Consider the following 25,571-nt stretch of genomic DNA (forward strand, 5'->3'; position numbering starts at 1 on the left):
CAACTCACCTCAGGGTTTGGAAGACGACAAAAGCGAAAAACTCTTTTCCGTCTCTCCCTCCTCTGTTTGTATAATTACTAGGTCAATGGCACGTTGGTAAAATTCAAAAAAACGTTCAATTTCCACTTTTCCCATTTCCGTTGTCCAGCTGCTGCGAAGAGCAAAAATGCCAAATAATGCCGCTAATTTGATTTTGGGTATATCGCTTTCCATTTTTTTGGCTTTTATTGTTTCTGGTATTTTTTTACAGTGCTTTTTCCTTTTGCTTCACATGAATCGCTCTCCTTTTGTCTCGCCGACCCCTACTCATTCAACGACAGCGACTCGTGTTTGTACTGCTTCTCGCCGTCGCCGTATTGGTTGGGCGCCTGCCCGGACCCGCGCAGCTTGTACTTGTAGATGGTCAGGCCTTCCAGACCGACGGGGCCTCGCGAGTGGATCTTGTTTGTGCTGATGCCCACCTCGGTGCCGAAGCCGTAGCGCATGCCGTCGGCAAACCGCGTCGACGCGTTCCAGTAGACGCCGGCCGAGTCCACGGCCGCCATGAATTTCTCTGCATGGGCTTCCGAGGGCGTCAGGATGGCGTCTGTGTGGTGCGAGCCGTGCGCGTTAATGTGCGCAATGGCGGCGTCGAGCGAGGGCACGGCCTTGACGGCCAGGTCCAGCGACAGGAACTCGGTGTCAAAGTCGTCGTCGACGGCGTCGACAATCTGGGCCCGCGCCGCCTCGCCGTCGGTCGGGAGTGTCAGTGCCGACAGCAGGGCCGCCTTGGCGGCCGCGTCGCAGCGCAGCGTCACGCCTGCGCCCAGCAGTGTGCGGGCGGCGGCGGCAAACGCCGGCTCGGCGAGGGCCGCCTCGTGCACAAGCAGCGTCTCGACGCTGTTGCAGGCGGCCGTGTAGCCCGTCTTGGCGTCGAGCAGCAGCGACGCGGCCTGGGCGGCGTCGACGACGCCCGCGTCCAGAAAGATGCTGCACAGGCCGTCGGCGTGGCCCAGCACGGGGATGCGGGTGCCGGCCTTGATGGACCGCACAAGCTCGTTGGAGCCGCGGGGGACCACGAGGTCAATGTCGCGGTCGAGGGCCAGCAGCTCCTGGACAACGTCGCGGCGGGTGACCAGCTGGACGGCGGCGGGGGGCACGTGCGAGTTGCCCTGGAGCGCCGCGGCGAGGGCGGTGGCCATGGCCAGCATGGTCTGCGTGGACTCTTTGCCGCCCTTGAGCAGCGCCGCATTGCCCGACTTGACGGCCAGCGCGGCAATGTTGGCCAGCACCTCGGGGCGGGCCTCGAAAATGACGAGCAGCACGCCAATGGGGCAGGTGACGCGCTCGAGCGTCAGGCCGTCGTCGAGGCGGGTGCGCAGCGTGACGCGGCCGACAGGGTCGGGCAGGCCGCGGACGTCTAGAATGCCCTGCAGCATGTCCTCCCACTTGCCCTTGCGGCCGAGGTCAAGGCGCGCGACGAGGGACGGGTTGAGGCGGCCCTCGGCGGCCTCACGCTGGGCAAGGGCCAGGTCCTTGGCGTTGGCAGCCAGGATGGCATCGCGGTTCGCAGCCAGGGCGTCGTGCATGGCGAGCAGGGCATCGTTGCGCTCGTCGGCGGAGAGCGTGGCCAGGACGTGGGAGGCGGCCTTGGCGGCGCGGGCGGCCTCGGCCGGCGCTGCGTCTGTGAGGGACATTGTCGTGCGTGCGTGTTTGTGTCTGTTTGTGTGGTGGGGAAAGAGAGGCAGCTCAAGAAAGAGCAGAGAAGCAACGAGGTTGAGTATTGTGTATATCAATTGACCGAAGATGTAGCTCAACTGTCGTCAATTGCCTTTTGAGGTCAATGTAGTAGCAGGCTAGACGGTCACAGCTGCCGTAGTCGGCAGAAAACTTGGGACGAAAGAACGTGGCTGTAGGTGGCGCACCCGCAAATTGGCGCTGACCGCCTGCCGCATTCGGATTGCCACTCCCCACAAATCGAGGTACAAGGCGCAGGATCGGAGACACAGACCGATCCTGGCGCTCTTTCCTTCGCAGACAGCCTCCGTCAAGTAAGACCGCGTTGACTCTTCGGCGACGGACCTGCCGTGTACGAATTACCAGCCGGCGGAATCATGGTGAGCTCCTTCTAGAAAGAGAACCAGCTGATAACAGCTACAGACCCAGTTTTATCATCAATACTGAACATTAACCTTAAACGTACGGCTTTGCCTCATAATACCAAGTACAGCTCTTGGATGCTATCAAATGCAACCCTCGCATTGCGAACCTGCGCAAAATGACGTCGAAAGCATGCATTTGGACGTTATCCCGCACAATGAGACATTTACAAGGGCACATCTGCCAGCCAATACAAAAGTGCGTAGGAAGCACTCCGTCGTTTCTCTCATCTGTTCGCATATTGCTGTTTATACTCTGTGCGACATATCTGTGCAACATATCCTGCTATCTCCCAGTCGTCGAACTGTGACGGTGTAAGCCATGCTGCATTTTATGCGACCAGATACCAAACTGCCCGGCCGGTTCTTGTCTGCTATCATCGCTTGGCTGCACCCGCCTCGGCCAAATACGCCTACGACGGATGCCAAGCATAACAAGACACAGGAGTAAGAGCCGGCATCGGGATGACGGCGCGTGAGGATCAACCGCTGTCGGTGTGCAAGTTGCTGCCGCGCACGGTCCGATGCAACTAATAACTAATGTGACGGGCGTCAGGTGGCGGTCTGTCGGCGCAACATCGATTGGTGCATATGTAGACGACGCCAGAACAAGCTTTGCTTCCATCATAAATGCAGTGTTTATTCTCCCCCGTCTCTTTGCCCGGCATGGAGCGACGCTCGAGCCGGGGATAGATAAACTTTGTCGAGGGCGTGGAGAATGGGACATTGTGGAGATGCCCCATCAGTGCGAGGGCCCGCTAAAGGCCCCAAAAGCACGTTGTATGTCGTATATCGTACAAAAGGACGACCGCTAACGGAGCGGGGCCTTTGCACGGACGGCACGAGAGCCATGCCGATTATCCGATGGCGCTCCATTGTCAATCGGTGGGTGTTGCTTTGAGACAATGAGAGAACGACAGAGGCCCTGTGAGAGATAGTGCAACGCCGGCTTACAAGTGGCTAGAGGTCGCCTTCGGCGCCTTGAACAGAGAAAACACCTTCCTTAATCGCCCCTGCCTTGCCAGTAAAGACTATGTCTAAAGACAAATTTCGCTGTGGAAAGAACGACCTCGGCTCCGGCTCAAATGAGCCCACTCGCCCCATCTCACCTCTTCCCTGATACAGAAGGAGAACTCACCCTGTCACCGTCCTTCCCTCCTTCCCTTTTTCGCGCTTTCGCTTCTTTGGCACCGTCGTTGGCACTTTCCGTCACCATTGCAACAAAACTGCATGCCCTCTCCGGAAGGTGCCCCTGACAATAGCTGGCAACTGTCCTTGTCCACTGAAACTCGGCTAAGGTGCTCGTCTTTTTGCCATCGCCGTCGATCGGCGCCTGTAGTTTGTAGTCGCCTCTAGTCTCCCATATTGACAAGGCGTTCCCTAGTTTTGCGATCCTTTGCTGTTCGTTTTTTTTTTCTTTTCGGGATTTGTTATTCCCAGGTATCTCTTTGCTATCTAGAGATTCTTGTTTTCTCGTCGCTTTTATCTTGTGTCGTATGAGAAAAGACACGCAGCCACCAGCCAAATCTGTCTTTGTTTTGTTACCCCTTTGCCCGAATCAAATTGCATCACCAGAAGCCGACTTTGCACATCATGTCTCGCGAGCCCGTACGAGAATTGTGACCTTATCTGATGTATCTATACATGCCCTGAAACCCAAAGCCACCCGATCACCACAATAACTGGCTGTCCGCCCACGATACAAGCGCAGACCTCCGCAGACCATGGCCAACGGCGGCAACGATCACGCCGACCGGCTGCACCCCGGCGCCGGCACTGGTGCAGCTACCGGATCAGCTACTGGATCGAGTTCTGAGCTCTCTCCACCGTCAACAGCAGGCTTGGCGGGATCGACACAGGCCGGCGAGCCATCACCGCGGTCTGTTTTGGACAATGTTGACGAGAAGAGTGAAAGCACACGACCAGACGACAAGGCGACATCACGAGATGCAGCACGAACATTTATGCCGTCCGATGCAGCAAAGAACAAGGACGTGCACACCAGCCACGACAGCCACGACAGCCACGACGACTCGGACGGCTCTTCCGACGGAGACGCAGAGGACACTGGCCGCCGCAACGACCCTGGCGACGCCCACCGAGAGCATCCCGACGACGACGACGAAGACGACGACGACGACACCCCGCCCATGGCCAACGAGCCAGGCGCCGGTCTGCAGGCTCTCGAGGTGCAAATGTCGCAGCAGGCCAACGAGCGGCCCGCCTCGCTGTCGCTCGCCCGCACCGTCTCCCGCGCGCCCACCATCATTCCCCGGTCCAAGCGCCGCGGCCTGTTTGGCCAGTTTGCCATTTTGCCCGAGGTCGAGCGCCCCTACGAGTACCGCAACAAGACCAAGTGGCTCATCACGCTGATTGTCGCCCTGACGGCCGCCGGCGGCCCGCTGGGCTCGTCCATCCTCTACCCGGCCCTCGCCTCGCTCACCGTCGACCTGCACACCTCCCCGACCACGGCCAACCTCAACGTGGCCCTCTACATGCTGGCCATGGGCATCTTCCCGCTGTGGTGGTCGTCCTTTTCCGAGACCCTGGGCCGCCGCACCATCTACATCATATCGTTTTGCCTGTTTGTCGTCTTCTCCATCCTCAGCGCCATCAGCAAGAGCATCGGCATGCTCATTGTCATGCGCGTCCTCGCCGGCGGTGCCTCGGCCTCTGTCCAGGCCGTCGGCGCCGGCACGCTCGCCGACATCTGGGAGCCCCGCGAGCGCGGCCGCGCCATGGGCATCTTCTACCTGGGCCCGCTGACGGGTCCGCTGTTTGCGCCCATCATCGGCGGTGCCCTGGCCGAGAAGTGGGGGTGGGAGAGCACCATGTGGTTCCTCACAATCTATGGTGGCCTGGCCTTTGTGATGCTCTTCTTCTGTCTGCCCGAGACGCTGGCGCGTGACCGGCGCCCGCCGCGCGAGCTTGAGAAGACGGAGAAGACGGAGAAGCAGGAGAAGAAGAACAAGCCACCACAGACACAAACACAGACACAGGCGGACGTCGAGGGGCAGGCTACAAGCATGGCGGAGGGCGAGGCCGCCGAGTCGGGGGCGGCCGTGGCCCCGGCTCTCGCCCGCATGACCACGACCCAGTCGGTGCGGGTGCAGACGCAGCGCGTAGGTTCCTTCCTGAAGGTGGCCTTTGTGCAGCCGCTCTCCGTCCTCCTGTATCTCCGCTTTCCGCCCATCCTCTTGACCGTCGTCTACGGCTCCGTGACCTTTGGCTCGCTCTTTGTGCTCAACGTCAGCATCCAGTCCGCCTTCGCCAAGCCGCCCTACCAGTTCAGCGAGCTCATTGTCGGCCTGCTCTACATCCCCAGCAGCCTGGGCTACATTCTCGCGTCCCTCGTCGGCGGCCGCTGGATCGACAACATCATGGCCCGCGAGGCCCGCAAAGCCGGCCGCTACGACGCGCAGGGCCGCCTCGTCTTCCTGCCCGAGGACCGCATGCGCGAAAACGCCTGGCTCTCCGCCTCGCTGTTCCCGGCCGCCCTCGTCTGGTTCGGCTGGACCGCCCAGCACGGCGTCTACTGGATCGTCCCCTCGATTGCCAACTTTGTCTTTGGCTTCGGCAGCATGCTCGTCTTTGGCGCCGTCACCACCATGCTGACCGAGTTTATGCCGCGCCGCAGCTCCGGCGGCATCGCCCTCAACAACTTCTTGCGCAACATCTTCTCGTGCGTCGGCGCCATTGTCGCCCAGCCGCTCATCGGCGCCATGGGCTACGGCTGGCTCTGCACCATGATTGCCCTGCTGGCCTGGATCGTTGGCAACGCCTGCATCTTTTTGCTGCGCCGCAACGGCTCCAAGTGGCGCAAGAGCATGGACGAGCAGCTCAACAAGTTGCCCTAGAACTGGACGGGAGCCATATCGGACCGTGTCTCCTCCTACCTCTTGCTTTGTATATACCTTTTCATATTCCTCCATAGACTCGGCTTTATTAGAAACAGGAGGGTGCCTTTATTTGTTTGTTTATACCACACATCCACATAGCATTGTTTATCAGCGTCGAGTCAAAATTGAGAGCCCACGTTGTCTTTGATTTCATTTCTTTCGTTCGTATACACATCGCCTAGTCTTCTAAGTACATAGTATGTACCACATTACGCCTCGGGAAACAACTTGGCAAAGCCCTCAAGACTGACATTGCCCCCGCTCAACACAATCCCCAGATCCCAGCCGTCCGCGCCCGCCTCCGTCTCGACCCGCCGCCGGAACTCTTCATTGTACAACACCACCGCCAGCGGCACCGCCGAGCTCGGCTCCACAACAATCTTGAGCCGCTCCAGCAGCAGCCGCAGCGCCGCCCGGATTTGGTCCTCGCCCACCGCGTACACGCCGTGCACCCCCTGGCCCTGGCTCTCGGGCGTGTCGCCCGTCAGCACGGCCCAGTTGTGCACGCCCACCGGCGTCCGCAGGCCGTCGGCAATCGTCAGCGACTGGACGGTCTCGATCCGCTTCCCCTGCGCCAATCCCCGCGCACAGTCGTCCGCGCCGTCCAGCGACGGCTCCGCGCCAAACACCCGGATGCCCGTGCCCTGGGCCGACAGCACTGTGCCCGCCAGCAGGCCGCCGCCGCCGCATGGGGTCATGATGGCGTCCAGGCCGCCGCCGGGGGCGGTGGTTCGTTGCGGGGCCGTGGCGGACGCGTACAGCAGGGCCGTGGGCCCTGCGCCCGAGCCCACGGCCGCGGTCTGCGCTTTCGCCGCCGCCACCTGCTCCTGCAGCTCCAGCCCGGCCGTGCCCTGTCCCAGGATAATGTCCGGGTGGTCGTACGGCGGCACCAGCCGCGCGCCCGTCGCGGCCATCACCTCCGCCGCCACGGCCTCGCGCTCGGCGGCCGTGGACCCGCTAAACACGACACGGGCCCCGTACCCCCGCGTGGCCGCCACCTTGGGCGCGGCCGAGATCGCGGGCATCACAATGTGTGCCGGCAGCCCCGCCGTGCGCGCCGCCAGCGCCAGCGCCTGGGCGTGGTTGCCCGAGCTGTGCGTCGCCACGCCCTTGGCGAACCCGCCGCCCGCCTCCCACCCGGGCTCCCGCTTGAGCCGCTCGACCGCATGGAACGCGCCGCGGGCCTTGAAGGCGCCGACGCGCTGCATGTTCTCGCACTTGAACCAGATGCGCAGCGTTGGGCGGGCCGGCGTCGCGCCCTCCCACGGCGTGCCCTGCAGCTCCTCGGCGGTGCGCGGCGTCGACACGATGCCGTCAATCGTGCGGTTGGTCAAGACGGGCGTGCGGTGGACAAAGGGACGGATGAGGTTGTGGGCCTCGACGACGGACGCGCGCGTCAGTGGCGGGCAAGTACTCAGGTCAGCCATGGCGGACGAGGAGGGGGGGATGGAGGATATCGTGGAGATCGAGCGGATCGTGAAGCTCGTGGCGCGGCGAGGACTCGGTCTCTTTTCTCTCGAGTGATTTCACTCGCTGGCCGTTGTGTTTGGCGTCCTGCGTTCAGCTTGTCTACCAGAAGGTCCAGTCCACTTGCTATATCATCCAAGAAGAGGGGCAAATAGCACAATCGCCGATAGCGGCGAAGGGCGTGATCCAACACTGAGGGTCGAAGCGAACAGTATCCTAGCAAATGCGATGCACGGCAACGTACTTCGCAGTCAAGAGTGCATCATCGCCTAGTTAACTCGGTGGACTTCAATTGGCTTCTCACTGTCGGACTACAGGCACACTACAAATAGCCCTTCCGTACTTCAAATTACTCTCTTTTGCCTTCCAAGATCGGCCGGTAAACGTTTGGTTGTAAACAGGTTGCTTTTGATTTCATTCTTTGGTCTCTTCATTTTTGGTATGTTTCCCAATTCCTAAAACCCAACATCATCCGCTCAAAACCGATACATAAAGACGTTAAACAGGTGGTGAAAACATTAAAAAAAATCCTTGGACTCGCTCATCCAAGACCGTGCCTCGCAACTACGACTTGTGACAGTCCCCAGAAGCAAACACTTCTTACTTCTGGTTCTCGGGGCGCAGCGACCGGACGGCCTTGCCGGCACGCCAGATCTCCAGGTTGCGGATCTCGTCCATCTCCGCATCGTACTTCTCGCGGTAGTCCTTCTGGCTGTTGTACTCGAGCGAGCGCTTGGTCTCGGAGCCGTCGCGCACCGAGTCGTACAGCTGGTTGAACACGGGCTTCAGGGCGTCCTTGAAACGGGGCGACCAGTCAATGGCGCCGCGCCGGGCGGTGGTCGAGCAGGCCTCGTACATCCAGTCCATGCCGTTGGCGCCGATCAGGGGGTACAGGCTCTGGGTGGCCTCCTCGACGGTCTCGTTGAAGGCCTCCGACGGGCTGTGGCCGCGCTCGCGCAGCACCTCGTACTGGGCCAGGAACATGCCGTGGATGCCGCCCATCAGGCAGCCGCGCTCACCGTACAGGTCCGAGTAGACCTCCTTCTCAAAGGTGGTCTTGTACAGGTAACCCGAGCCAATGGCGACGCCAATGGCCTGGGCCTTCTCCTCGGCCTTGCCGGTCACATCCTGGTAGACGGCAAACGACGAGTTGATACCGCGGCCCTCGCGGAACAGCGAGCGCACGGTGCGGCCAGAGCCCTTGGGGGCGACCAGGATGACATCAATGTCCTTGGGGACGTCGACCTTGGTCAGGTCCTTGAAGACGGGGGAGAAGCCGTGCGAGAAGTACAGCGTCTTGCCCTTGGTCAGCTGGGGCTTGATGTGGGGCCACGTCTCGGACTGCGCGGCGTCCGACAGCAAGTTCATGATGATGCTGCCGCGCGAGATGGCCTCGTCGACCTCGAACAGGTTCTTGCCCGGGACCCAGCCGTCCTGGACGGCGTCCTTCCAGGACTTGCCATCCTTGCGCACGCCGATGATGACGTTGACGCCGTTGTCGCGGAGGTTCAGGCCCTGGCCGTGGCCCTGCGAGCCGTAGCCGATCAGAGCAAAGGTGTCGTCCTTGAAGTAGTCCTGGAGAGAAGAAAAATACGGGTTAGCGGATGTTGATTGCGTTGTTTGCTGCAATGTTGAGCTGTGGTGCTTTGCGTGGGGGCTCCCAGGCCCCGAAAGGGCTTAGTTAGGGCTGCAAACGTACCAGGAGCTTCTCCTTGGGCCAGTCCTCACGCTCTGTACGACAAAAAAGAAGAATGGTTAGCCACAACGCCGTTCGCCTTCAATTGAGTTCCCGATCCCTCCAGCTGCCATTGCGAAGGTCCTTTGGTCGCCCAGGAACCACCAATGTCGCTCGTGAGTTGGAATTGTGTCACTCACCCCACACCTGCTCCTCAGAGCCGGCAAAGTCAATGGTCTTGACACCACGGACCTGCTGCTGGGCAATCTTGGCGGGCATGACGGCCGAGACAGCAGCCTTCGCGCGGACGAGGCCGGCAGCGGCGACGAAGGTGCGGCGCTGAGCGGGGGCCACGATCTGGCGGGCCAGGGGGCTCCGCAGAGCCCGGGAGAAGCCACGGGAAGCCATTGTGATGTGAATTGGGGGGGAGAAGAAAGAAAAGGGAGAGGAGATGGGTATAACGGTCGTTGGTGATGAGTGTGAATGGAAAGAGACGAGAAAAGGGAAGGAAGGAAGGACGAAAAATAAAGTCGGAAGGAGGGGGGATGACCACAATATGAAGGGAATCCAACGAGCACAAAAATGCGTGAGGGATCTCTTTGTGGAGAAGATGGAGTGACAAAAAAGCCGGGTGACAGCAAGTCGGGACGAGAGCAAATCTAACGACGGCAGCAGTAGCAGACAAAAACTATGGCAAAGTCGACAATTGTCTGGCACAAGGGCTGCAAAAAAGACGAAACCATTGACAAAAAAAATCCGAAATGTGCAAAAGCTATCGAATCCCGGCACGCTATTGGTCCGCGGCAGCTTGCACGTCTCCGGAGGGGCAGCCTTTTGTGTGGTTCTTGCCTCTAAAACGTTGCTGGGCGCCGTTGGTCGGGGCCGTCGAGCCCCTCTCCTACGAGTGACCTTCTTTTGGGCCCTCTTGAGTGGATTGGACAGCTTGTGCCTTGCCCGCCAAAATTACTAGCTAAAGTACAAGAAGAGATGCTCCCGCGACTCCAAGTGGGGCAACTTTGCGCTTGCTCTGGCGGCCACCGAAGTCGGTGTATTTTGTTGGAGAAACTGGGTGACTCTTACCAAAGTAGGTGCGCATGCACGGTTCTGGACTCCTGGGACCGTGAGAAGAGGAAAGAGGAGATGCTTTATCCGGAGGAAAGAGGCAAAAATGGCACCAACGAGAAGGAGCCAGGGGCAAGGAACGCGCCAAAATCGCACGGTTTCTTTGGTAAGGGAAGAACAAGCTGGAGAAACGAAGCAATTGCGACTCACACCCGGCCGAGAACGCACATGGCAGGCTCCGGCAAGAGCTCCGTTGCAATTCAAGGTACTTACCGATAATGGCAGGTCCCTGAATGGGGCTTGTCGAGTTGCAATCGCTGTAATCCGACAGATGCTGAAAGCACACGTGCTCATGTTCCAGAACTGTGTATTGGGCAAACTTACGGCCTCTTGGCCTATGTCTCACTCTCTAGAGAACCTGCTCGTGATGTTTATACACACACATAGCGGATGGAGCATCCAAGAACGGTAACAAACTCGGTTGGGGTCGTGATTATACGAATCATGTTAAGAATGACGCAGAAACTTGTCATAGTTCATCTAGAGAATTGCGGACAGCACAACTGAAAGACTTAGAATATGTTGATGATTCATCTGGAAAATGATGCTGTAGTGAAATAAAAGGACACGATGATAAAAAGACAAAAAGAAAGACGAAAGCAGAAACAACCGTTCAGAGAAGAACGAGCAGAATAAAACAAACGTGCATGATGCAACTAAACCCAGACCCGAGACTCCTCATGATGCGCCCAATGTCGTCATCTCCTCTTCATTTTGCCCGTCTTATCTGATTGCCATCCGTCTCCCGGCATGTCGGCAGCGCTTCCCCAGCTCTTCCCCACAAACAATCATAAGCATAAACCCCAAGATAAACATAAAAATAAGGGCAGGGTGGAGCACGGTGCAAGGCACGGCTCCAATTCTAGAAACCTTCTGGTCGAGACCGTGGAACGTAAAGGTCTCGCAGTCCCCCGCAAAGGGGTAAAAGAGAGGGGGGGAGGGAACAGAGGATAGATGCGCTTCCCAGGCCAGTCCGGAGATGTCCATTCAGCCCCGACGGGGGGTGCGACGACGCCTGCGACGGGGACGAGGGGTGAGAGAGGCATGGACTGCGGGTGTTGAGGCAGAGAGAGAGGCAGAGACGGGCGGAGAAACAATAGCGTCGAGTTGCTCGTCTCTATTGATCGTCCGCGTAGGCAGCGTAGGCAGCGTGGGCACCGTAGGCAGCATACGCAGCCCAGGCCGCAGTGCCGCGCTGTTGATGTTGGTGTCGACTTTGGTTTCCTATTTTCCAGGAAGCATCACCTTGTCAAACGGCTCGCCGCGCACCGAACCACCCGTCATCGCCACCCGCACATTGCGCCGGAACATTTCCCGATGTGCGCGCAGGTCCTCGGCCGCGTCCTTGTTGAGCGGATCGGACGCGTTGGGCTCGAGGAACAGGAACTGCAGGCCCACAATGACCGCGTTCAGGTTCAGCACGGGCTTCCAGTCCTCCCGCAGGATGTTGAGGCACACCTTGCCCTCCAGGTCAATGTTGGGATGGTAGATCTTTTGCTGGCACTCGACCTTGGGCGGGTCGTGCGGGAAGTTGGCGTTGATGTGGAACTTGAAGGTGAAGTGGCCGCCGCGGTACATGCCCTCGTCGGGCTCAATGACCAGAGTAAAGTTGAGAATGTCGTCCGGGTCTGGGAAGTCGATGCGCATGGTCGAGCCCAGCGAGAGCTCCGACAGGTCCCTTTGTACCCGCAGCTGGGCGGCCGTGACCTTCTTCTTCTTGCCGCCCGCCGCAGCGCCTTCGGCATTCTCGGCCTTTTGCTGCTCCTTCTTCTATGGCCAGGGGAGAAAACATGTTAGTTCGCCGATCAGACGCACGCACGCACACCCTCTGCCTACCGGCATCGGCTTCCCAAGACCTTGGGAACCTACCATGGACCAAATCTTCAACATCGTGAGCCGTCGGGTGCGCAAAAACTCTGCGCGCGTGAGGTTTGAGGGGCCGGCGGGGAGGAGGGGGGATGCAGGTCGGAGGGAGGACACCGGATATGTCGGGCACGTCGGAAGCTCGTCCAGTCACTCGAAGCAAGTTGCACCGCCAGCTGCACAAAAGAAAGGCCCGGTGTGAGATTGAGACGGCGGTGGGGGTTGTTGACAACGGACAAACGAGGGGGTAATCGTGACGAGAAGAAGAATCGATAAGGAGGAAATGGAAATCGCGTTGGGGGGGAAAGCAAGTGACGCTGATGCTGGTTCGTATCGTGTCCGCAGTAGAACGAGAGTGTTGATCTGTGTGCCTTGTCCGTGCAGCGAAAGAAAAATGCTAGAAATTTTTAGAAAACGAAGAGACCAAACAACGCGATCGCAAAAAGTGCAGGTTGGTATTACGGAGTTAGAATCAGTTCGCTTTTGGGTTGTGGGCAAAACGATGCCGCAAGATGCCACTGGTGGGGTTTGCTGCTTATGCTGCCTTGCGGTCAGCCAGCGACACCTCCTTGATTGGGGGGCAGGCAAAGGCCATTCTCTTCCAGAATATTAGTCATCTATTCTAATTAACCACAACCCATCTCGCCACTTGCCACTTGCATCACAACCCGAATTTGAAAAATGGAAGGTGACAAGCCAAAACAATGAATGCAAACGCCTTTAAGACGACACTCTTGAAAGAATTAAATTTTTAAAAATGAAAAATTCACCAATTCCGTGTAAAGTGGGTGGATATCTCTCAATTAAAAAGGGGAGGATGGCAGATATAATGGCATCGCTCGAAATGGTCTTTCTCAATCAAATATAAGGAACAAAATTAAAGCAGGCAAGATTCGAAAACAAAAGCAAACAAGATATAGCGGAAGACTGTGGAAAGTGGACAAAAGGATAATAGAAAAAAGACCCAAAAAGGTAGACAAAACAAGCAGCAAGTAAATGGAACACAAAACTTTGTGTCAAAATTATAGAAACGCCATAGATCCCATGCCGTTTTTACGCTCTCTTGGAACCCTTTGAAAAAGAAAAGCAAAAAAACGGGTGCATGCTGGCCACCGGGGACAGCCAGTGTACCATTTTGTATGGCCTGGAATTGCTTGTCCAGGACCACTCTCTTTCCAGTCTATCGTCCCCAGCATTCATGTGCGCGAGCCTTGGTAAAAAAGTCCACGTTTCGGTTTAGATGGGTTGTATATCGATTGGCCGACGCGGACATCTCGCTTTGTCTTCGTCTTACCGACGGGAAATGCAGCACATGAGACCCGTCTTGCCGAGGAACCAAAGGAACCCAAGGAAACGGAAGATGGAAAGGAAACAGGTCGCGAACAGGATAAACTTGAAGAAGTAGGCGGTACGGGTGGTGGTCGTTTGCTGTGCGAAGACATGTTAGTAAGAGTCGAGACCAAATAACAAGAGCGGGTGGGGAGCTGGGGGGAACATACACCGATGCCAATGCCGTTGAAGTTGTCGCTCGTGATGATAACAGCCAGCAGGCAGTTGGAGAACAGCCACAGGACGACCAGCATCGTACGGAAAGACTTGTACGAGTCTTGGATATCCTTGGGTTCAGGCTTCTCGTCCTCGTGGAACGGCTCCAGAGCACGCTTGACTGTGGCCTCGAACTGCTTGTCGATATCTTCCTGGGGCTTGACAATCTCCTCGACAACCACCTCATCCTTCTCGCCTTTGGTGACTTGCGCCGAAGGCAGAGCCTCCTGCTTGTCCGAACCCTTGGTACCCCAAGAAACATCATGCCAGTTGTTGAAAGCGTAGACCATCAGAATGTTGATGTAGGTCGACATGAGAATCAGGTAGAAAGGGAACGAGTGGAACATGTGCCAGGGGTCGAGGTAAAGGAACGAGGAGATGAAGTAGAGACCATATATCGCGAACAGAGAAAGGATAATCACACCGGCCGCACCGGCGTTGGCACCAAAGACACTGCCCAAGAAATCGTTGACGTTATCCGTCTTGATCTGTTCCGAGACGGGCGTCTTGAAGGCTTCGACGACGAGGAAAGCGGACAGGACCAGAACGTAGGCTTGGATAAAGCCGAAGACAAGATACGACGTAACGTAGGTATACTTGGAGCCCTTTGGCCGGTTACCCAGCGCTAGAATGAACTGCAAAATGACAAAGGCCAGGTAGATGTACTTGAGGATCGAGTTAATAAGGGGCGTGGCCGTGTCACCAAAAGGCCAACCGTGGTGCTCAGATGACTTGGCCGAAGCGACGACAGGCGTGCCGACGAGGTCCATGATAACGGACGTCGTAAGCCAGTAGGATGCGAGGGAGAACCAGGTAAATATGACGTTGGCGACATTGTAAAGCAGCTGCAGATGCAGGAAGATCATGCGGATGATGTTGTGGCCGCTCTTGTACATGCGACCGAAATGCATCAGCGAGTACAAACTGGCGGCAAACGAACCGTTCAACCAACGACGACGCTGACCGATGAACTCGGCGGCACCTTCGGGCACATCCGTCTCGCCCTTCGCGGCCTTGATGTAGGAGAGATGCCACTTCTGGCCTGCCTTGGCGACCAGCTCGAAACAGAGAATACGATCCTCGGCCAAGAACATGTTCTTCTTGAAAATGTTCATGCCCTCGATACCCTTCTTGCCGAGAATGGCGGACAGCGTGTGGTCACCGTGGAAGTACTGGTCCAGAGGACGGCCCATGATGGCACGGAAGCGGTAGGCCGAGAAAGCACCAGGCAACACACTAACGTAACCGAAGGCGCTCTCGAGCGGCTTGTCGAGAATGTTGGAGATCTTGTACTCGAAGTTCTGGACCGCAACAAGCGGGTTGAGCAGCTTGCGGCCGCCCTTGCCCAGCATGGCGTGGATTTCACCGCAAGCACCACCGAGGTCCTTGTCGTTGTAGAAACCTTCCCAGAGCGCAAGCAGAGACTTGGGGCTGGGCTTGGTACCGGCATCGAGCAGAATGCAGACCTCGGGGTTCAGGATGCGGCCAAAGGCGTTGAAGAGCCAACGATGCGAGTTGATCTTCTTGCTGTTCTGCTGCTTCAAGCAGAAGATGAACTGGACGGGCGGCAGAGTCGTCGGGCTGTCATTGACAGGGCGGATAAGCTGCTGGCCGGGCGTGACAGACAGCTGCGTCGTATACTCGAAAACGTGAGCGACCGTGGGCTGGCCGTCAACGTCCTTCTTGATGACACCGTCCTGGTACACACCAATGGTGGCAAGGACGTCCAGCACGTTCTTGTCGGCCTTCTCAAGACCGTCAAAAACGAGACAGACGACAATCTTCTGCCAAGCAGGCCCGCCCTTGTTCCAGAAAGTGGATTTCTTCAGGTTCACAATGTCGCGGATGTTCTGCATGACACCGTGCAGGGTACGGGACAGGAGCACCTTGTCTTCGTTGTAGTACGTGATGGCGATGAGCAGCTCGGTGTGACGGTTGTACATGCGCGGGCGCAGATCGTAACCATTCTTCAGGGTGAAGTCGTTCGGGTCGCAGGTGGCAGCCGTGTAACGCATGTTGACAAACTCGTTGTGGTTGGCCTCCGTCTCGAGGTAGCGCTGCTGCACCGAGTTGCGAATAGCACTGGGGACGGGGTACTCGGTGCTCAGAACGGAGCCCTGCACCAGCTTGACCTTGCGTGTCGGGTAGCGCTTCAGGCCACCACCTGATGCCTGCTGCTGGCGGCGGTAGAAGCTCTCGTCCATGTCCCCGCCCATCGAGACGGTTGACTGCGGCCGACCGGGGCCCGCACCGCCAAAGCCACCATACGGGTCACCAAGGTAGGCACCTCCGGTGGACATGCCGGTGTCATTCTGAAAAGGTGACGGGGCGGCCGGGAATCCAGGCCCGGTACGGACATTTGTAGCTGCGCCTGGGGCATAGGACTCTGACAGGCTGTATGTGGATTCGGGGCGGACGTTGGACACGCCGGTACCCAAGCGGTCATGGTCGTAGTGCGAGGAGCCCTGGTTCAGAAGAGAGTGCTGAAGCTCTTCATTGTCGTCGGCGGGAGGGATGTGGTACTTTTACGCGGTGGAGACTCACGTTAGCTTATCGTCCACAACATGCGTCGCGGCTCTTGCTTTCGCCCGTCCGCGGCTTTCGTTGTTGCTTTGTATAGTCGACTTACCTGGCCGGCTGCAGGCAGCTCCTGCAGATGATGGCCCTCGTTACCCTCGTAGTCGCCTCCTTCGCGGCCACGGTACGCCATGGCGGGGGAGAGAAAGGCTACGTGTGGGAAAAATGAGGAAAGAGAGTGAAGAGTAGAGAAAGTTTGCGAGTGAGAATGCAGTTGGGGTCGCTGGGGTCAGCTGGAATGCAGACTAGAGTCGTATATAAAAGATGCTAGCTAGAAGGGCCTTATTTCGCAGGAGGTCGAAAATCGACAACGCTTCGCAATAAAGCTGATGCAAATCGGCGTCTGCGTGAGTGGTGAAGTTCCGTCTTTGTTTTGGACAAGGTTTGGCGGAAGCACGAAACGGACGTGATGAAAATCGAGGGAGGGGAGGCAGGGGGCAAGGCCGGTTTTTGTTGGTTGTCGGAAAACCAAGGTGCGGCTGCGCTGGCTGAGGCGGAGCTGTGTTGGACTGTGGGAGGTGCGTCGACGCCAGAAGGCAGGAGTCCCAAGAGTCAAAACAATCCAAAAATTGGAAAAGGAGAACAAGATAAAAGCGTGCACAAAGCACGAAGCCTGCAGCAAAATTGCAGAAAATAGGCAGGTCAAATAAAATAAAATGAAAGGTTCGAGCCTAAACAAAGAGAACCAAAACAAGGGGGCGGCGTTGGTCCGGATGCAGCCTTTTGTTGACCGCGTACAGGCTAGCAACCGTTTCGATGCGCGTGATGTGCGTGATGTGCGTGCACAATGCAAAAATGGTCGTCTGAGGGGGAGAAACGATATCGCAAGGAAGGTCGAAAAATATGGTGAGAGCAAAAGAAAAAGTAAAGAAGAGAGAAAAGGAGAGTCAGGAACACGAACGGGAACGGGGAAAATGGCAAGAAGCTCGTCGATCTAAAGGAAAGTAGGGAGGCCGACTGGGGAGGAAAGAGCAACCAAGGGAAATAGGAGACAGGGCATCTAAGCTGAAAATGGCCGGCCTGGGGCGCGCGGTTTGGGGACAGCTCTTTTCCTAAAAGTATCTACAGTTTCTCACGGCTACTTATGTCTCCATATTATTTTTTCGGGCTGGCCAGGAGGAAGGAATGTCAGACAGGTGAGAGCCTATGGACAACAGCGAAAAGTGGTGCATGTGGCTTAGCCAAGCCTGCATTTTGGCATACAGATGGAGAAGGGTGGGGCCACTGCGCTTCCAGGGAAGGGGCGCGGGGGCTGCTCGTTAACTCTTTTTTTAGAGAACAGGATTTTCTCCATACGGCGTACGATGTTGCGAGCGGCCAGGGTGCCAGGGTGCGTTATGCTCGAACCAACCCAACAGCCACCGGGAAGGAAAAGTACCCGAGCAAAAGAGGAACGACGACAGGAATTGCAAGCTTGAAAATTAAGGACGACGGGAAACGAGAAGGCTATGGGAAGGAGCGTGGTGAGACGGACGATGGCCACCTGGAGATGGAGACCTTCAAGTGCAAGCTACAAGCAAAGGAATGACCATGGCGTGCAGGCCACGTATAACAGACTCCACGATTTGGTTCAAGGCCAAACGAGAAAGTACTGGACGACGAGATCCGGCAGACAAATGAGGCATTGAAAAGCAGGTTGTTCCCAGATCTGGTTGCCGTCGATATAGGCTTCACACCTACAGAGCCGAAACGACGTCACAGCCGAACGTTCGTCCCTGAGCCAAGCTCAATCGTCGTCCCATCCATTTGTGCCGCAAAGCAGGCAAAAGCAGGCAAAAGAAACGGCACGTTCAGTCGGCTCCGAGTCTTTCGCCTTCCCAATCGCCAGTCCACCTGCATCAATTTCGATCATGACGAGTTGCGGCCCGCCAGCAAACGTCCCTGCCGCGCTGTTGGAACAGAGCGCTCTCGCTTCTGTTTTGTTCTTCTGCCGTCACCGGAACGTAACTCCTTCGGCGCCAGTTGACAGTGGCGTTTGCTAGTTGCTAGTACCAGTAGTCTTATGTCGAAATGTCGTTTCGTACACATTCGCGTACTGTTTCGCAGTCCTCGTATTGCTTCTGGAAAAACTCTGTTTGCGTTAAGGGAGCCCCCGATTTGGCCCCCTTTGGCCCGTATTTGCCTGATCGTGCCGCCTGTCAGTACGCGCCGTCCCCGAATTTTAATCATCATGAGCGTGTCAAACAAACATGTTCGAGACGGCGGACCCTGTATCAATCCCCAGTGATGGTCAGATACGTAACGTGCTTAATCCGTATTTCCTTTCAGTTGCGCAACACTAGCGCCACCAACGCCCTTGCCCCCAGGCACAGGTCCAGGCCAAATCGAGACCGACAGGCAGTTTTGTCCCCTCGTTCTGCGCTGTTTTGCCTTGCCAATCATGCTGCGCAGCCCCTAAGAAATACCCTGCCGATCACCCTGGTCCACATCGCACCACCAACCACCACAGCTTCAAAAAGAAAAAGCATGAATGTGGAGACCGTCGTTCGCTGGTACGAGAACAGTGTCGAGCCGTTGACAGTACGGTATTTTACCGTGTTTCAATCCTGCTTTAGTTCCAGGAGGCTAAAACAAACGAAACCCGCCAGAACCGTCGACATACCAATTAAAACGGTAGAACGCCCAGAGAAAAGTGTCGAAAAGTCCCAAAGCCAGGATCATGTACTCCGTAAATACCATTTGGCAACGTTGTACGCAGGGAACGGAGCACCAAGACGAGCACACCATGACAGTGCACGGAGACTGGACGAGACTGTCCCGTCCAGTCAGCTCTCGACCAAATGTCTGCATACGCAGTAATACTCCGTACATGCGGACACGTAATTGCCCAGTGGCACCCGCTGTTGCACAATATGAGATGGTGCCCTGTCGTCTTTTATTCTCTCGCGCATCGCCATACTCTGTGCACCTGAAACTGTTGCCCGCAGGACCTGTCTTACCGCTAATTGTGGCGCTCTTTCTCGACGGGCATACTACATCGTAAGTACATCCAATGACTGGAGACATGGAGGCCTTGCAGAAAACCTTGTGTACGATGAACGAAGTATGTGAGAGTTAACCGTGGTTGTGTATCACAGAAACCTCCGTGAGAAAGCGGCTCCATCGCTTCCATCGCTTTCTCACTCTGCAATTTAGTCTCTCCTTTGCGCCCTGTTCATTGTGCGTGTTAGGGCTCCGCCAGGATCCAAAGATGCCTGTGCTCACATCCGTCAAATCTTATTTTCTAGAGCTTACTCCATATGCACCGTAAGCTGAGCAAAAGTGAGCCGTGAGAAGGGGGCTCTCACGCAACGGAAAGAGCCTCCAAAGCAACGCCGGGTCGTCCGCCGATCAGCAGAGAAATGAAATACGGGAATACGATTCGCGTCCATATCCAGAACGGGAAGCACATCAGCCACGCGGCCAGAACGGACGGACAAAGAGACACACAGCAAAATACTCCGCATCTATGCATACGATGACACGCACATCGGCTCAAGCCTGGATCGTTTCTTAATGTTGTGGCCACTGACTGGATGGACTTTACGTGCATACAAAGTCTATGCACAGAGTACGACGTATCATTCTGGGTATGCCGCACCGCGTCTCACAGCCTGTTGTGTAGCTGTCGTATGTGAATATGCTGTGGCAACTGCACAGGGCATACCTATTGTGCATATGAGTGCATTGCTCACTAGCCGTGCGAGACACACTTTCCAGAGGCAGAGAGGTCATCCTTATTACAACGTACCGCGTTTGTTTGCTTAACACGAAGTGCATCGCTTCTGATCGGCGGGTGTCTTTCTTTCTCGCCTTCGACGGTCCTTCGTTTTCGTTCGACTTGTCACCCGGTTGTTTTGGTTGACGCGCTATTCTGTCCTGAAACGATAAAAATAGAAAAGGGGGCGGGCAGTGGCGGTGGCTCTTGCTGGAGGGTATGTGAGTGGTGGAGAGCTTTGAAGGGAAAAAAGATCGAAAAAGGAGTGCGACCCCACTAAACCCGCCTTGCTCTTTCGCTGCCGGTTGTCGACGCCAAGCTGAGGCTTCAGAAGGCTGTGCAAAGCTTCGCTCACGGCAGTGCTCGAAATGGCACAGTAGATGGGAACGTGAACCAGCCGCACGCAGACCTTAGACACAAGTCAAGTAGAAAAGGTATGCAGGACGAGGGCTGAACTGATGGGAACGGAGACAATGATCAGACGAGGCTGCAAGGCGGGAGAGAATCACGTAAATACAAAATCACGTGGCTTGTTTTCCAACTGAAAATGTTCATGATGTGATGCCGTGGAGTATCAAATGCCGCATAGGTGTGAGGCAAGTCAAGTCTTCGCCGGCCATGATTAGCACGATGACGAAATATACCAATTCACGAGTTACCGATACGGCATTTTCCATAGAAGGTGTCAACATAGACCTACTCACGTGGCAAGATGGGCCGCGACTGCCTCTTGTAGCCTTCTCGCAGCTGCCAGAACAAGAAACGCCTGGCAGTAAACAAACCCCTGACTACGAAAGTACGATGAGCAATGCTCTGATTACTTCTTTCTACCTCGTTCCGGGTCTACTATTTTAGACGGTTCTGCTGTCGCCATCGTTCCTCCGAGGAATATTCAACGTTCTTGACTTTGATATCGAGTGTTTGCTTTGGTCTCGAGCCATTACCAAAGCACTCACATACAGACTTGAACGACCATCACTGCGGAAAACGAAGTTGGCACAATGAATCACGAAACGGAATGGTTCGTGACGCCTATCGTGCCCCTGTGATACCACGGATGAAGACGAGAACATCGTCCGGTAAATGGTGTGCAGGCGCGAAAGGACAATATGCTTGACGGTTTTGTGCTGATACCTCAGGCATCGGAACCGCGACAGGGTCTACAAAGAGACTTATTCGCACGAGAAGCTTGCTTCCATAAATCGCGTCTTGGCCAGCTAACACAGCCGTTCACCGTCTCCGACTAGGTCTTATATCCTGACCCGTTTCGACACAGCACATCTACCGTTCACTCACACGGCATCCGCCAACACGGTGTTCACGATCCCCGTTGTCCGTATGTTGTACCAGTTGGACACGGTAACCTCGTTCCGCTCCCTACTTTCCAAGCCGTAGCGTCAAAATTACTTGCGTTGGTTATACTTGCGTCTTCTGGCGGCCAGCTCACTTTCCACGAGTGCATGCGAGACTGGTACCTGATCCTCACATACAAATAGGTGCTCACCGACATCACTGGGACGAGGTTTGATTCGTGCTATCCTGTCGTCATTTATGTGTCGTCCTCGTGCAGTGGCCAGCACACAGTGAAACCAAGCAGAGTCTTATACTAGAGCTGAGTGCCGTTGAACGGACACTCCCGTTCCGCTCTGAATCTCTCCATTCTTCTACCCAAGTGACGTTTTCCGACTTCAACAGCTGGATAGAGGGATAGACGCCGACATCTGCCATTGTCTCGCGCGAGTGCAACTTTGCACTACCACCCCATACATATTACGAGTTCTATCATCTGCTCTTCCGCACCTCAAGCACATGAAGAGACTGTTTCTGGTTACCCGTCGCTGACAGGCGCGTCCGAAAACACGGTCCGACCCAATGCCTACCTGTTAAGCACCGAAAGGCGGCTTTTGTTTCAAAGTCTGTAAACACCGTCAACCTATATATATGTGAAAATTATCAGGTTTATCTCGAATGCACGGGTACGTCAAATCGGAATTGAGGACAATGTACATTTCAAAAACAATCTGGATAAAAGCAAGACAGCTCACGCGAGCCTGTATATGACATTTTAATACGAACGTTGCCAAGTGGCGGATAGAAAAGACAATAAAACAATAGTAGCTTTTCACGCCATGATCGCTTAAACGAAAAGACAAAAGACAACAAGACATATAAACGAATACCCGAGACGTTCACAGCTTCGCCCGCGACTCAATGGCGGCGTGCTTGCCGCCTGCGTGATCGCGGAAGTAGGTGCGAATGCGCTCGCGAGCAACGTCGACAACACTGGCGTCCTCGACGGTGGAGGGCACATTGACGGGGGCGTCAAAGTCGCCGTGGACGGCGTTCTCCAGCAACTCGCGCAGGACACGACGCAGCGTTTTGCCGGAGCGGGTGCGGGGGATCATGCCGTTGCCCTCAATCAGGCCACCAAGCGAGGCAATGCCACCGACCTGCTCGCGCACACGGTCATTGATTTCGTTGAAGAGGGCCGCGTCGGAGGCGGCCGTCTTGTCGTTTGACTGGCCCGCCGCGCGCGTGGTGTTGATAAAGGCAAACGGCATGTGGCCCTTCAACGCGTCGGGGATGCTCACGACGCAGGCCTCGGTCACCATTGGGTGCCCTGTAATGGCCTGCTCGAGACTGCCGGTGCTCAGGCGGTGGGCGGCGACATTGATAATGTCGTCCGAGCGGGCCATGATGTGAATGTAGCCGTCGGCATCAAGGACACCCGCGTCGCCCGTGTCGAGCCAGCGGCCGTCGAAGCGCCGCAGGTACCCCTTGTAGAAGCGCGCTTCGTCCGCCCAGAGCGTGCGCAGCGCCGTGGGCGCCAGCGGCATGCGCAAAACAATGTTGCCCATGGTGCCGGCGGGCAGCTCTTGACCGCCATCGTCGACAACGCGAACGTCGAAGCCGGGCATGGCCTTGCCGGCGCTGCCGGGCTTGATGGGCAGCGGCGCGGCGGGTGCGTGCTTGGAGGCCCTGTGGGCGTCGGGGGCGGCGCGGCGGTCTTGTCCCGCGTGGGCGCCCAGGGCAATGCCCGAGATGGGCGAGCCAGACTCGGAGGACCACCAGTTGTCGACGACGTTGGCGCCCGGGGCGCCGTATGCCGCGAGCAGCTGCTGGTACATGGTGACAATGGCGGGCTCCGACCGCTCGCCGGCCAGGAACAGGGCGCGCAGCGTGCGCAGGCCGCCGCGCTTGCCGACGGCCGTCAGGTGCGTGTTGTCCGGGTCGTCCTTGCGAATGGCGCGCAGCGCCGTGGGGGCGGTGAACATGGTGGACACGCCGTACTCCTCGACGATGCGCCAAAAGGCCGAGGCGTCGGGCGTACCGACGGGCTTGCCTTCGTACAAAACGGTGGCGGCGCCCGTCAGCAGCGGGCCATAGAGCGTGTAGCTGTGCGAGACGACCCAGCCAATGTCCGAGAAGCAGCCCATGACGTCGCCCGGGCCGTGGATGTTGAACAAGTACGAAATCATCAGGTGCAGACCGACGGCGTGGCCGCCCGCCTCCCGGAACACGCCCTTGGGCTTGCCCGTGGTGCCGCTCGTGTAGATAATGTACACGCCGTCCGTGGAGGCGACGGGCACACACGCGGCCTTGGCGCTGCGTGCGCTGGCGTCGTTGGCCAGCGTGCGCCAGCAGTGCGCCTTGGTTGTGCTGGCAATCTTGTCCGTAGTCGGTGTGTTCTTGGTCCAGTCCCACCGCAGGGCATCGCGCTGCCATACGATGACGTGCGGCGGCTTCCAGGCCGACAGGGCGACGGCGGCCTCGACAAAGGGCCGGTAGGCAATGGGGGGTTTGTTGCCGTCGATGCCGCACGAGGCAGTCAGCACGGCGACGGGGCGCGAGTCCTCGATGCGCTGGGCCAGAGGCGCGGCCGCAAAGCCGCCAAAGACGACGGTGTGGATGGCGCCCAGGCGGTTGACGGCCAGGATGCCAATGAGCGCTGCCGGGACCATGGGCATGTACACCAGGACAACGTCGCCCTTCTTGACGCCGTGCTCGCGCAGCACGGCCGCCATGGTCTCGACTTCGGCCAGCAACTCGCTGTAGGTGATGCGCTGCTTGGTGTTGGTGACGGGGCTGTCATACAGGATGGCCGGCTCCTCGCCACGGCCCTCGAGCACGTGGCGGTCGACGCAGTTGTAGCATGTCGAGATCTGGCCGCCCGGGAACCACTCCCAGTGGTCGTGCGTCACGTCGCGGCTCTTGCCCGCCTCTTCGGCCAGTCCCTTGAGCGTCTTGGTCGTGTGCTTCAGGGCCACGTCGGGCTTACGGTGCCAGTAAAGCTGGTCGGCCTGGTGCGTCCAGAAGGACTCGGGGTCCGACAGCGAGTGGCGCTGGACCTGGTCCTGCAGGTGGTCGGCCATGGCGCGTGTTGGAGTCGGGGGCTGTCGTCGGAGATGTGTTCCGAAACGCGCCCGAAGAAAGGGGAACGAAAGCCGCCGTGACGCCAGTGTTGCAGTGCGAAGGAGGATGACGGAAGGAGGCCAAATAGGGGTTCTCCGTCGCAGCTGCCGTCTCGTCCACCGCCTTCCGTATACTGTGTAAGACGATGAGCAGGTTGGGGTAGGATTAAAATAAATAGCAAGTTTAATTGCCAAAATAGGCCTCGGACTTCGTTGTCCTGTGGAGTGCAGTAACCGAAAATGGACAGCTTGGTGTCGATAAAGAAGACGATGAAGATGGACACAATCTGCTCACTCGACTCTCACATGGCATCCACCTCCGTCCATCGACTCCTCTTTGTATCGCCGTCGACGGACCTTTTTCGGTTCAGATGTCGAGCCGTTTCACTGCCGGCTGAGCGGGAAAGAGCGTTGGGGTCACTTGCCCCAGGTCCTCCACAAGTCCCCCGCCCAGGCACAGGTGGGTCCACTTTATTTCCCCGTTCCCCCGGGCCAGCCTCCAACCAGAGTCCTCAAATGCGCGAACCTAACCGGCAAACCAGCCCGGCCACTTTCGTTGCAATGTTCACACAGCCGACCATAAGAGCTGTTGCGCACCATTGCGACTACCACCACCCGCGAGGAATAGGCAACAGGCAACATGGCCGGGCGTCGTCTTCAGTCGGCCGTCGCCTGTTTCTATGTGGCCGTATTTTGATGCTCCGTATTAGTTCGGTTGTCAATCATGGTCCAACCCAGATATGTCAAAGCCGGGCCTGGAGCGCTCTGCAACAAGCTTCGATCTTCCATCCGAGACTTCCAGAGGAGAGCTGTTCTAACCCATGCTTCAAGGCCGAAGGAAAGGACATCGGAGTGCCGAGCACGGGTGCGGGCTGCTTGTCCGTTCCTTTCGGGTTTTCCGGTCTTTTGTGCTCGGATGGTTGTTATTTATCGGGCTTTGTTGAACGACTTGGGCCGATCAGGGACGACTAAGTATAAGTTGGAGAAGCGATGGCATCCACGGACACGGCGTCCGCTGTTCAAAGGCCGATGCCTGTCCTTTACACCGTGGAGGCTGCACATTATGACTGGCTCAACATGTTTGGCCAATACCTCGAAATCCCCGTCTCAGCCATACAGATTACGTCGTCGGTTATGCAAACGTTGGCTGCGGTTGTTGGCTCTCTTAAGTCGTAG

At 57.0% G+C, this 25,571-nt stretch overlaps 6 protein-coding genes across 6 annotated transcripts; 1 reads left to right on the plus strand and 5 right to left on the minus strand.

Moving 5' to 3' along the window:
* Positions 1-302: 302 nt before the first annotated feature.
* SPBR_02815 (glutamate-5-semialdehyde dehydrogenase) lies at positions 303-1,676 on the minus strand (the record flags this gene model as incomplete). The annotated part of the gene is made up of 1 exon (XM_040761118.1): positions 303-1,676. The coding sequence occupies one exon, from the start codon at positions 1,674-1,676 to the stop codon at positions 303-305; it is 1,374 nt and encodes a 457-aa protein (XP_040621084.1).
* A 2,186-nt stretch (positions 1,677-3,862) lies between these two features.
* On the plus strand, positions 3,863-7,561 carry SPBR_02217 (uncharacterized protein; the record flags this gene model as incomplete). The annotated part of the gene is made up of 2 exons (XM_040760520.1): positions 3,863-5,985; positions 6,316-7,561. The coding sequence occupies 2 exons, from the start codon at positions 3,863-3,865 to the stop codon at positions 7,559-7,561; spliced, it is 3,369 nt and encodes a 1,122-aa protein (XP_040621085.1).
* A 543-nt stretch (positions 7,562-8,104) lies between these two features.
* SPBR_02765 (ketol-acid reductoisomerase) lies at positions 8,105-9,587 on the minus strand (the record flags this gene model as incomplete). The annotated part of the gene is made up of 3 exons (XM_040761068.1): positions 8,105-9,079; positions 9,204-9,235; positions 9,380-9,587. The coding sequence occupies 3 exons, from the start codon at positions 9,585-9,587 to the stop codon at positions 8,105-8,107; spliced, it is 1,215 nt and encodes a 404-aa protein (XP_040621086.1).
* Positions 9,588-11,418: 1,831 nt separating this feature from the next.
* SPBR_03183 (ubiquitin-conjugating enzyme E2 M) lies at positions 11,419-12,191 on the minus strand (the record flags this gene model as incomplete). Its single annotated transcript, XM_040761486.1, has 3 exons — positions 11,419-11,496; positions 11,547-12,071; positions 12,138-12,191. 3 exons carry the CDS (start codon positions 12,189-12,191, stop codon positions 11,419-11,421), a joined length of 657 nt encoding a protein of 218 aa, XP_040621087.1.
* A 1,263-nt stretch (positions 12,192-13,454) lies between these two features.
* Positions 13,455-16,419, minus strand: SPBR_02297 (chitin synthase; the record flags this gene model as incomplete). The annotated part of the gene is made up of 3 exons (XM_040760600.1): positions 13,455-13,592; positions 13,664-16,231; positions 16,339-16,419. 3 exons carry the CDS (start codon positions 16,417-16,419, stop codon positions 13,455-13,457), a joined length of 2,787 nt encoding a protein of 928 aa, XP_040621088.1.
* Positions 16,420-22,172: 5,753 nt separating this feature from the next.
* On the minus strand, positions 22,173-24,356 carry SPBR_02450 (propionyl-CoA synthetase; the record flags this gene model as incomplete). Its single annotated transcript, XM_040760753.1, has 1 exon — positions 22,173-24,356. The coding sequence occupies one exon, from the start codon at positions 24,354-24,356 to the stop codon at positions 22,173-22,175; it is 2,184 nt and encodes a 727-aa protein (XP_040621089.1).
* Between the last annotated feature and the right edge of the window lie 1,215 nt (positions 24,357-25,571).

Source organism: Sporothrix brasiliensis (assembly GCF_000820605.1).
Source record: "Sporothrix brasiliensis 5110 chromosome Unknown Cont17, whole genome shotgun sequence".
In the NCBI taxonomy this organism is placed as follows: domain Eukaryota; kingdom Fungi; phylum Ascomycota; class Sordariomycetes; order Ophiostomatales; family Ophiostomataceae; genus Sporothrix; species Sporothrix brasiliensis.